The sequence below is a fragment of the Acinonyx jubatus genome, chromosome E4, assembly GCF_027475565.1.
Source record: "Acinonyx jubatus isolate Ajub_Pintada_27869175 chromosome E4, VMU_Ajub_asm_v1.0, whole genome shotgun sequence".
Taxonomy (NCBI): domain Eukaryota; kingdom Metazoa; phylum Chordata; class Mammalia; order Carnivora; family Felidae; genus Acinonyx; species Acinonyx jubatus.
The window spans coordinates 36798821-36810126 of record NC_069395.1 but is presented as its reverse complement, the minus strand read 5'-3'; the positions used below and the strand labels follow the sequence as shown (position 1 = coordinate 36810126).

At 42.6% G+C, this 11306-nt stretch overlaps 1 protein-coding gene across 5 annotated transcripts in view; it reads right to left on the bottom strand.

The window, feature by feature from the left end:
• RCOR3 (REST corepressor 3) overlaps nt 1-10512 on the bottom strand; it is a 52905-nt gene extending 42393 nt beyond the window's left edge. The window contains exons 1-3 of one of the 5 annotated variants that reach the window (XM_027074494.2): nt 10143-10512; nt 9696-9752; nt 748-825 (exon numbers count right to left, since the gene is read on the bottom strand). In XM_027074494.2, the coding sequence (XP_026930295.1) occupies nt 748-825; nt 9696-9752; nt 10143-10317 (310 nt within the window). In that variant the 5' untranslated portion in view covers nt 10318-10512. Of the gene's footprint in view, nt 1-195; nt 379-747; nt 826-6749; nt 6813-9695; nt 9753-10142 lie in introns of those variants that run through there. The other 4 variants (XM_027074499.2, XM_027074495.2, XM_053208983.1 and 1 more) reach the window with 4 other exon arrangements.
• Between the last annotated feature and the right edge of the window lie 794 nt (nt 10513-11306).

Below are 11306 nucleotides of genomic sequence, written 5' to 3'. Positions count from 1 at the left end.
CACATGATATATAAGACATCAGTAATTTTCATGGGACTAAATAAACCATCATGGGACATCTTTAAGATTTAGCAAATATTTTTAAAAGACAAGCTTATTTTATAGCTGCAAAAATAATTGTGTGGTGGTTTTTGTTTGGGTTTTAACAAATTCAATGATAACTGAATGGAGGGGTGGGTATCTTAGTTTTGTTACCTGCACGTTTCCTATATCTGATGTGCCGCAAAGGATCAGGTCCGCTACATCACATTGAAGTCTAAAGCCACACCATGATTCAAGAAGTGCATGGTCAATGATCCAGAAGGTCTCCGTCCAGAAATGGAGAGCTCAAAGATGACCTGATTGATGGCTGCTGAAGTCAGTTCTTTCCCCTTTCCTCTTTAAAATGGTAATGATAGTGGGGTCTTTGAAGTTTGAAGGCATTTCTTTACAGCTCCATATACTGAGGAAAAGCCTGTGCAGATGTCTACATAGTAACTCCCTCCCCTGCTTGAGGATTTAAGCAGCAATGCCATCAGATCCTAGGTATTTTCAGTCTTCCTGGGACTGACACAAACTGGAACGATCAACCCACTATCTTTCAAAAGGAAAAACATTCTAATATAACAACCTCCATCAAAACACAAAACAAAACAAAAGCAAACCGTTTTCTTACGAGAATCTAAGCAACCCAAAACAAATATAGGTTGGATTTTGAATTGGTTGATAGATCCCTATGGACATAACATTCAATTTCAGAAAACTTACATTTGGTATCTGGGATACTGTGATACGGAGACCATACAAGCATTCCTCCATTGTCTTTATCTGTGTATTTTGTAGCACCTGGGGAAAAAATTGATTACTTTAAATATGATGGATTTTATTTACATTCAAAATAAATATAAACAAAGCAAGCTTGATCTCTATTTTAGTATAGTACCTGCAAAAGGACAAAGAAAGTACAGGGAAACAGAGAAGGAAAACAGGCTCACATTAAATATACTAAATATTTCATTTATGGAATTGAAGAAAATTTCACAAACACTAAAATTTACCCCCAATAAAGTTTACACTCTTTAAATTAAAAAAAAAAAAAAAAAACTTTCTTAAGTACATTATATAGCCCTAATTCTTGGCAGGTAATAAACCTGGTTTGATCTTCTGTACATTACTTAGGGGTCATTAAAAACTCTTTTTTTTAAAGTTTATTTATTTTTGAGAGAGAGCATGAGCGGGGAAGGGGCAGAGGGAGAGGGAGAGTATCCCAAGCAGGCTCCACAATGTCAGCAGAAGCCCAACAGGGGGCTGGATCCCACAAACTACAAGATTATGACCTGAGCTGAAATCAAGAATCGGGCACTCAACTGACTGAGCCACCCAGGTGCCCCAATTCTGACGTTAAAAACTAGAGAATACATCAGGTGGTAACTTATTTCTGTTTTGCCCCATATCTAAATGGGCCAAGATTACCATAATTTAAAAATACTTATGCCTGCTTTTTAAGGTTTTCATTTAGTCTTATTCCTTGTGAATCTGCCAGCTATTCTTTTTTGGCATTTTCATTTATTAGTTTATATTTATAAAAGTATGTACTCTGTGTAAGAGGAAAACAAAGTAAAAAACTGTAAAAGTTAATAATGCTGTTGAAATGTAACCTGAGAGTCTACCTCTAACGTAGATGCACGCCATTACTGTTTCTTATTTCTAATCTGTTATAATCTAAAAAGTCAGAAAAATCAAGCTCTATTGGAACTGCATGTAAAATAAGCACAGAATGGATGTAAGGCTGACACAGCTATCCCAATGCCAAGTACACGCCCGTGGGTTCTGTCTTTTAATTACTTGGTGGTCTTTTTCTGGCTTCTAATTCCTAGGTGCATTCAAGTTAATTAAAACCATCAAGAAATGAAGCATTGTTGCCACCTACTCACTTGAAGACTTGTGTATGAATATGTCATAACTGACTTTTATGAGGTGTTGATAGCTACCACCACTAATGGCAAGAATTCCAAAATTGTTCACATAAAACATTAACAGAATTCTCAGGTTCAACTGTAATCATTCATAAAGTTATAAGATATTTGGAATAAACAACATGCACTTCCAGGGGTAAAGAACTACTACTACAATCTCAAACTAGAGAAGTTATCTATCCAACAATAATTTAATATAGTTCAGTAGTTTTTAATTTTTGGAGAATCATTACACATCACTACTGTATATGTATAATCAACAAATTATAGTTAGAGAATGATATATGTGATATATATGAAGCTAAAATTGTTGAAAAAATATATGTGTTTTACTGTAAGGAAAAATTAAGGATGGAGAAATCTGAAATGAGGGAACACTACCAAAGTAGTAGAAAAACCATAATTACAAGTGAATCGAAAAGCAAAACCTACTGCAATTTGTCATAAAGGTCTTCAAAAAAAGGTTTTTTAAAAAATCTTTATTCATTTTTGAGAGAGAGACACACACACACAGAGTGCGAGCAGGGGAAGAGCACAGAGACAGGGAGACACAGAATTCAAAGTAGGTTCCAGGCTCCGAGCTGTCAGCACAGAGCCTGACGCAGGGCTCAATCCCACGAACTGTGAGATCATGACGTGAGCCAAAGTTGGATGCTTACCCAACTGAGCCACCCAGGCATCCCTGTCAGAAGTATCTTTAATAAAAGAGGACAAAAGTAAAAGCTGAAAATTTACAAAAATGCAAGTTAGGAGTACATTATGAAAAATTCATATTCAATGAAAACAAATTCCAGGTTTTTTAAAAAAAAAAACTTCAAAAGTAAGATCTAAATTAAATTTCTAACCAGAAAAAATACAAACACAAAAGCAAAACAGGCAGCCACTTGATGGAAATAAAACAGACATGCTATCTAAGTGTTAGAAACCTTTTATCTACTGCTATTTTCTAGTGAGTATTCTAAATTTCAAATCTTTAACATGGCACTGATCCTTTTTCACAATGGATTATGACAATAAGATAATTTAAATCCTACTTAATAGAATAAGGAATGCAACAAAGGTTTCCATAAGTCTCAAGTCTTAAGAGCACATCATGCTTAATATTTAAACATATTTCCTTGCATTTGATTCCTGCATTAAAGAAAATCTTAATTAAAATATCTTCCTGAAATGTCTCTCCTTACACAGACACAAACTTTTTTTTTTTGTATTTTTCCCTATGAAGAATAACAGTTAAGTTTCCAAAAAAATTCTTAGCACTGTAATTAAGGGCCTGATCTGACAAAAACTGACATCCAAACTGTGGGGACTAACAGCTCTTCTAATATGGGGGTCGGGGGGTGGTGCTAATAAGGGAGAGTAATCATGTCTGGTAGTAGAGAATGCCTAATTAGGCATTTCACAATGTTCTTTTCCTAACCCTTGAACTAGACTTCACCATTTTCAATCATGTATGTGTCAACTAGGCTTAAGAGATGATTGATGTTCATAGGAAACGAGATATTTTAGCATAATGGTTAAGAGTGTAACCATTATACAGCCAGACTCCAAGTTTGAATCCAACCTCTGCCACTTCCTAGCTTTATCATCTTGGGGAAATTTATCTATGCTGTCTGTGCCTCAGTTTAAACTCTTCTCTAAAACATGGATAATGAGGGTTGCCTGGGTGACTCAGTGAGTTAAGTGTCCGACATTGGCTCAGATCATTATCCCGTGGTATGAGTTCAAGCCCTACATCAGGCTCTGTGCTGACAGTGCAGAGCCTGCAGCCTGCTTCATATTCTGTGTCTCCTTCTCTCTCTCTTTCTCTCAAAAATAAAACATAAAAAAAAAAAAAAGCCACGATGATGAGAGTACCTACTTCACAGTATTATTTAAACATTAATGAATTATGGGGCACTTGAGTGGCTAAGTCAGTTAACCGTCTGACTTTGGCTCAGGTCATGATGTCACGGGTTGTGGGTTCAAGCCCCCATGTTGGGCTCTGTGCTGACAGCCCAGAACCCGGAGCTTACTTTGGATTCTGTACCTCTCCTTCTCTTTCCCTGCCCCTCCACTGCTAGTGTTCTCTCTCTCTCTCAAAAATAAATAAACTTAAAAAAAAATTACGAATTAATGTATGCAAAGTACCCAGCATCTAGTAAGCTTTACCCAGGACATTTCTAAGCATAAGTATATGCTTATTGAAAACAGTTCTTTCTTGAGTTCCCTTCTATCTCTGAAATGGCTTCTAGTCACCGTATCAATCAGATAACAACATAAATGAACACAAACAGCTGATGCCTCCTCTCACCAACCCCTTGAAAATGAGATTGGATAGCTGAAGTGACTAGCAACTCAGACCTGACTCCTCTCCTACAAAAGAAGAGGAGAAAGTAACTTGTATTATTAAAAACAATGTACCCCTCAGGATGCTTTGTATCCCATAAAGTTTTATCCTTTCCATTATAAAAGTTGAACAAAAATATTAAAAGGACATAAACTCAATGGTTATTTTTCTTTTATGTGTACTAATATTTAACATTATATCCCCAAACTGTCTGGTACTCAGAAATAATACTGAGAATCAAACTTGACTCACCACAAAATAATCCAGTCTTAGAAGTATCCTATCTTCTAAAGAGATGAAAAAACAAATAGAAACCTAGACAGCAAGCTACCATCATGTAAAAAAAACTATATAGTAGCAGGACAGTTCTGAAAACAAAATTATTAAACGGTTTTTAAAAGCATGAAACACTTAAAAACTTAATCCTTTTGAAATGTTTTAGATATCCTTAACTGCAGTTGATAAAGTACATTTATGAGACCAACTGGGAAAAACCAACAACTAAAAACCAAAGGTATAATTCTGATAAGCCAGGATTTCGACATCTATAGGAAATTTCAAAATAGGTACAAAAATAAAAATCTTCTATTTCTTCTCAGATTTAAGACATTTAAAATAAGGATTTTGACTGAAATCCTGGGATAAATAGTCTATATAAAGAACTTAAATCCTGGGGTGCCTGGGTGGCTCAGTTGATTGAGCATCCAACTCTTGATTTCAGCTCAGGTCATGACCCCAGGATTGTGGGATTGAGCCTCACATCAGGCTTCATGCCAAGCATGGAGCCTGCTTAAGATTCTCTCTCTCTCTCTCTTTCGGGGTGCCTGGGTGGCTCAGTTGGTTAAGTGTCCAACTTCAGCTCAGGTCATGATCTCATGGCTTGTGGGTTTGAGCCCTGCATCAGGCTCTGCGCTGACAGCTCGGAGCCCAGAGCCTGCTTCAGATTCTGTGTCTCCCCCTCTCTCTGCCCCTCCCCCACTCATGCCGTCTCCCTCAAAAATAAACATTAAAAAAAAATTTTTTTAAAGATTCTCTCTCTCCCTCTCTCTCCCCCTTTGCCACACCTCCCCATTCTCTCTCTCTCTAAAATAAGAATTTAAATACTGAGAATATGAAGACATACCAAATATATATTTTTAAGAATTTTTTAACGTTTATTTCTGAGACAGAGAGAGAGAGAGACAGAGCATGAGCAGGGGAGGGGCAGAGAGAGAGGGAGACACAGAATCTGAAACAGGCTCCAGTCTCTGAGCTGTCTGCACAGAGCCCGACGCAGGGCTCGAACTCACGGACTGCAAGATCATGACCTGAGCCGAAGTCGGACACTTAACCAACTGAGCCACCCAGGTGCCCCCATACCAAATATTTTTTAACATTCTGCAATTTATAGATTTAATTCACCACCTTCAAACTGGGATAAACAAAGACTTTCCAAGGAGTACATGAGCATAAATAGATTTTATGGGAATCAATTTTCCCTTTAACTTCCCTATGTTCCCTTTCCCACAAAATCTGCCTAAGAACTCACCTGCAGTCTAAGCTGTATACTCATTCTACTCTGACCCTCTTCACAAATACCTTCTCTCACTTAAAAAAGCAGCTCTCACCCCCTCCCACATCTGACAAGAGTACACTGCCTAAAATCTTAAACCTCCGTAGTGCCAAACAAGGGGTGTTTGCAAGGCTCTCCTTTACTCAAGGCATCATAGCTATTACAATTTCAATCAGTTACACAATAATTGTAATCATTTAAATCAGAAGAGACTTAACACTTAGAACCTTAGGTTCACAAGAATACATATTACAGTGGTAGAGATCAATAAAGCACTTCAAGCAAAAAAATATAAAATCCTGTGGGGGAAATGCACGGAAATGATGTAAAAGATAAAAAGGAAAAATGTAAACTTTCAGACTGTGAGCCTATTCATTCTTTTTTTTTTTTTTTTTTTTAAAGTAGGCTCCTCACCAAGTGCAGAGCCTAATGCGGGGCTTGAACTCATGACACAGAGATCTAAATCTGGGCTGAGGTCAATTGGAAGATTAACTGACTGCGCCACACAGGTGCCCCATTTCATACTTTTTTATAAATAGATATTATCATATTACTGCAGTAAATTTAATCTCATACACTTAAAATAAGGATATAACAATTTTATTTCAAAGTGTTAATATTTTCAATACACTGGAGATAATGTTTTTCAACTATTTAAACACAGCAACAAGTGATAGATGTCAAAAATATGTAAGAAAATCTTTTTTTTGAAAATTCTTTTATGGATATACAAGCAAAACATCTGTAGACCGCTGCTTTATAGACATTAATTTTCACCTAATCTTATGATATAGTTAACATTATCTCCCATTGACACATGAGAAAACAAAGGTCTGGATACATCAGATGGTCATCGAGGTCACTAGGCCCTATTAACTAAGAGGCATACAATACGATTTGAGGCTATAATCACCACAGGAAACTGCTCCTCCTTGATTGATGAATAGTCAGGAGGCACTAAATAAAAGTTGGGAAGACCTAGCGAAAAATCTAAAAAAAAAAAAAGGCACCTGAGAAAATAATCAAATCCAATCAGTAAATTTTTATAAAGGTCTTTTTAGCAATGATCTGTTAATTAACATAAACTATTCCTAATCTCCTATATTCAGTAATTCCAACTTAAATCACACTTCTTCTCATATTTTTTAAAATACCCATTTTAGTAAGTCATTCTGTGTTTGATTTCTACCATCACTATCATCTCCCCCAATAAAAATATCCTCCAGACACACACGAATCCTCTTTTAATTTTCCTATATTCTGATCATAATAATCTTGGTAGCTAAGGAATTTTTCTTCCAAATAGCTTGCATGGTTACTGGTGAATAAACTCTATGAAGTGGTTAACAAGACTAAAGATGATGTCTCTGAAGAAGAGAAAAGGAGACAGGAAATGACCATTTCTCAATTTCTATCATTAATTAATGAAGATCTCTTTTCCTTTTTCCAATGAAATGTTTTAATTTCTCAGCGAATTACATTGAATTGATATGAAGTAGAAACTTCACACAACAGTACAACACTCAGAATAAAATAGACAATGGTACTATGTTGAAAGGTGTAGAGGTTCAATACTTCCTCGTAAAAGGTATCTAACAACTGATAATCTTCATTTGTTTGACAAGATTTGCTTACGATGGCTATAGAAAAGTCCACCTAGGTTTAAATGATAACTGGTTTTAGTTGTGTCCTTGGGCTCAGTATTCTTCTGCAGATGATTAAGGAGAAAACTTCTAGATGAGGTTTTAAAATAGGACATATATCCTTATTCTAATAAAGAGTATCAATTGTAACCTAAGTAAATTGAAAATATGACTAAAAAGCAAAAAACAAAAGAAAAACCTTTACAGTGGTCTATGCCATGGCATGTATAAATGGGTTCCAGCAAGAAGCCTGGATTTTACACACAAGACCACCTAATCTACCTGTGTACAGCTGTCTATGAAATATAAACCTACCTAATGGAGCAAAAAGATACATGTTTATTAACATATGAACAGTTCTGACTGTTGAGTTCTAATTTGTAAGTAAGTTTATCATTTCCCCAAAAAGCAGAGTACCAACGAAAGCCCCAAATCAGAAAGGTATAAGTGTATGCAGAATCATTCTTCCTAATTATGAAATTTAACCTTTACTGAGTAACTCCCACATGCCCAGTCATGTATTCCTTATAAGAATTCCATGAAGTTTTTTTATTTCCATTTTACAGCTAGGAAACTAAGGAACAGGGAAGGCCACTGGCTTGCTCAGAGCGCAAAAATTAAACAGCTGGGAACTGAAATCAATGTATCTTAAGCCAAAGCATGCTTTTTCCAAATGTCAATACCTGAGGCAGCATAGTAATGTGAAAGTGTCATCCACCTACTAGTTGCATCAATAAACAAAATTAATTTCACAAAACATTTAAAATTATTTAAGCCCACCAGCACACACATTTGATAGCTTCTGAATAAACTCTATTAACAGCTATGTCATTTAGAAGGCAACCCAGATCTAGTGAGAGCTCTTGTATCATTGTTTTTACCTACTGAAAAACAGACTGCTTTGACAATCCTTTTAACACTCATTATTTTATCCTCTCCCCTGGGACAGGAGGAGCTGCTATCTAAAACTCTTCAAATGGTTGGTAAATAGCTCGCATTGCCGTAATGGGCAGGGGAAGAACGATAATACCCATCTACAACCTATAATGAAGCAAACAAGCTATACCCCTTCCCGAAAATACAAGTAAGCCATATTAATTAATTAATATCTAATACAGAACTCGAGAGTTCGACACAATGTTATTATAAGCGGGCAATGGGCAAAAAACTGATCAACTGTAAGGGAGAAGGGAAGAAAAAAAAAAAGAAAAACAAAAAAATGGGGGAGCTCCTTCAAACTCTGTCCAAAGCCTGCACTGAAGAGGGTCTGGGGTGGGGGGAAGGAAACCCGCTCCACTCCGGGAGGCTCCAGCAAGGGCGCCTCCATATGCGGAACTCTCGCCCAATCCCCGTCCAGACTGAAATCCCGTGACCGCCAGAGAGCCTGTTTGGAGAAAAGTAGACAGGGAGCCCGCAAGCTGGGTTGGCAGAGGACGCTGGAACCTGGCTGCTCGGGAGAAAATGTCTCCTTGGCAGCTGCAGCCACTGTCCTGTGGTCTGACTTCCTAGGGCTGGCTCGAGGGCGAGGTGTGCCTCTGGCTTCTCCCCACCCCCTTCCCCCATCCCTTTCTCTCCGCGGCTCCTACACTCCGCAGAGCTGTCTCGACCAAAGCTACACCACCTAGCCAAAAAGAAAAAAAAAAAAAAAAAAGAAAGAAAAGAAAAGAAAAGAAAAGAAAAGAAAAAGAAAATCCCGTGTGCGCGCGGGTCGGGCAGGGCTCGCCCTCGGCTTCGGCCGATGACAGCAGCCCCCGGCATCCGCCGCCCTTGCGGAGCGCGGCCCTCCGCTCCCCGGGGCCGGCGGTGTGGCAATTGACATTTGCATGGCTCTTCCACACGCAGCCCGCACACCCTCTCTTCCAGCCCTCGGCCCAGGAGCCGCTCCTTTCCCAGCCCCGGACCCCCGAATCCGCCGAGGGCCGCCTCCCTCTGCTCTCTCCGACCTCGCCCCAGGCTCATGGGGGCAGAAAGGCGATGCCACCAGCGGGCAAGTGGCCTCCAAAGGAACCATGTTAACCTTGCAATGCACACATCTGCCCACACGCCCTGTGTCACAGCCCTGCCAAGCCTGACAGCCTCCCCGCCAGATGCCTGCCCATCCCAGCCCCGCATCCCCTCCCAACCGCACACCCGGACCCCTACCTCGCCCGCCCTTCCACCCTAAGCCATTCCCAGAAAAGGGGAGAAAGGATTTTGCTTAAAACAAATATATCTACCTGGATCAAATTCAGGGATCCGAGCTTGGTATTCAGCTCCGACTCTCATCCCAACATCTGCAAAGCAATGCCAAAAAGAAAAAAAAGAGAGAAAGAAAAAGAAAAGAAAGAAAAGAAGAAAAACGAAGAGACACTTAATAAAATATAAAAATTGCTGGAGGGAGGAAAGAAGAGGCGGGTGGATGGGAAGATATTAACTCCGGGCACTCCGGGAGATGGCAGCGGATGGGGGCGGGGAGCGGGGGGGGGGGGCGAGGGCGGAGGATTGGTCGAGGGCGGAGGGACGGGGGTCGTGGGGGGTGCTGCTGCACTGCACCGGGAGTTCGAGGCTACCGCAGCGCCCGGGCTCCGAGGGGAGGGAGGGCGGGAGCGCGGCGAGGGGAGGGGGCTGGGGGAGGGGAGGAGGGAGAGGGGCAGGCGGGCTGGCGGGGAGGAGTTCGAGGCTACCACCGTGCTCGTCGTCGCTGCTGCAGCCGCTCTCGGGCTCCGAGTAGTGCAGCCCGCCGTTGGTGGACGAGGCACCGCCGCCGCCGCCGCCGCCGCCCGCCGGGCTCTTGGCGCTGCCGTTGGCCGATCGGTTCTTCCCCAGTAACTCGGGCCCTTTCTCCATCATGCCGGGCATGGTAGAAGAGGGGAGGGGGAAAGGTGAGGGGAAGGGGTAGGCGTCAGGGTGAAGGGGGAGATGGCTTACGAGTGAGGGCGGGAGGGAGAGGAGGAGTAGGAGGAGGAGAAGGAGGAGACGGCGGCGGCGGCGGCGGCGGCGGCGGCGGAGGAGGAGGAGGGTGTTAATACGGAGCCGCCATAACCGCCCCGGTCCGGCAGTAGCGCAGTCGCCTCACAACAACCCGCCCCGGCCCCGCCTCTCTCCCCTCCTCCCTCCGCCCGCCCCGCGCAGTCCCGGGCGCCCCTGTCGGCCGCGCCGCGCTCTACGCCGCCGCCGGTATCACTCCGCCCCGCAGGGAGGTTCCGGCCGCGGGGCGGGGAGGGGCGGAGGGGAAGAGGGGGAGGGGCGGGGAAGCCCGGCTCGTCGACAACCCGGGCAACCCCAACCGTGCGCTAATAAAATCGCCGCAGAGGCGCGGCCGCCTCTCGGGCTTCCTTCCTAGGGGGCGCTCTGGCGCGCGGGCGCAGGCAAACGCGAGGGCGTGGGACTCTTTGCCCTCTTAGGGCGGAAGGAACGCGTCCAGTCTGAGAAAGGGCGGCCGCGACCCGAAGCGCCCGAGTCAAAGGAGCGGCCCCCCTCTCTCCGAGGGGGTTGGGGGTCCGGACGGCCGGGCGGGTCTCGGCGGGAGCCTGGGCCCCTTGAGAGACTGTGGCAGTACGGCTGCTCGGTTTCGCGGCTTCTCCGCCGCCGTCGAGCTGGTGTCGCGCCCTCGCCCGCCCTGGAGTCGGACTGTATAGCGGGGCGCCCTGCGAGTTCCAGGCCCAGTGGGCCTGAGTAGCAGACGCGGTCATGGTTATCTGGACGCTGCTGTTACTGTTTCTGAATCCCGGAACTGGGGCCTGACTCCCTAGAGAGACTGAGGGTGACGAGATGAGTTTCCAGTGCTGACCAGTGCAGCTGTATTTTGCTAAAAGGTGTTTTGGGGTGTTTTTTTTCCTAACCTTTCC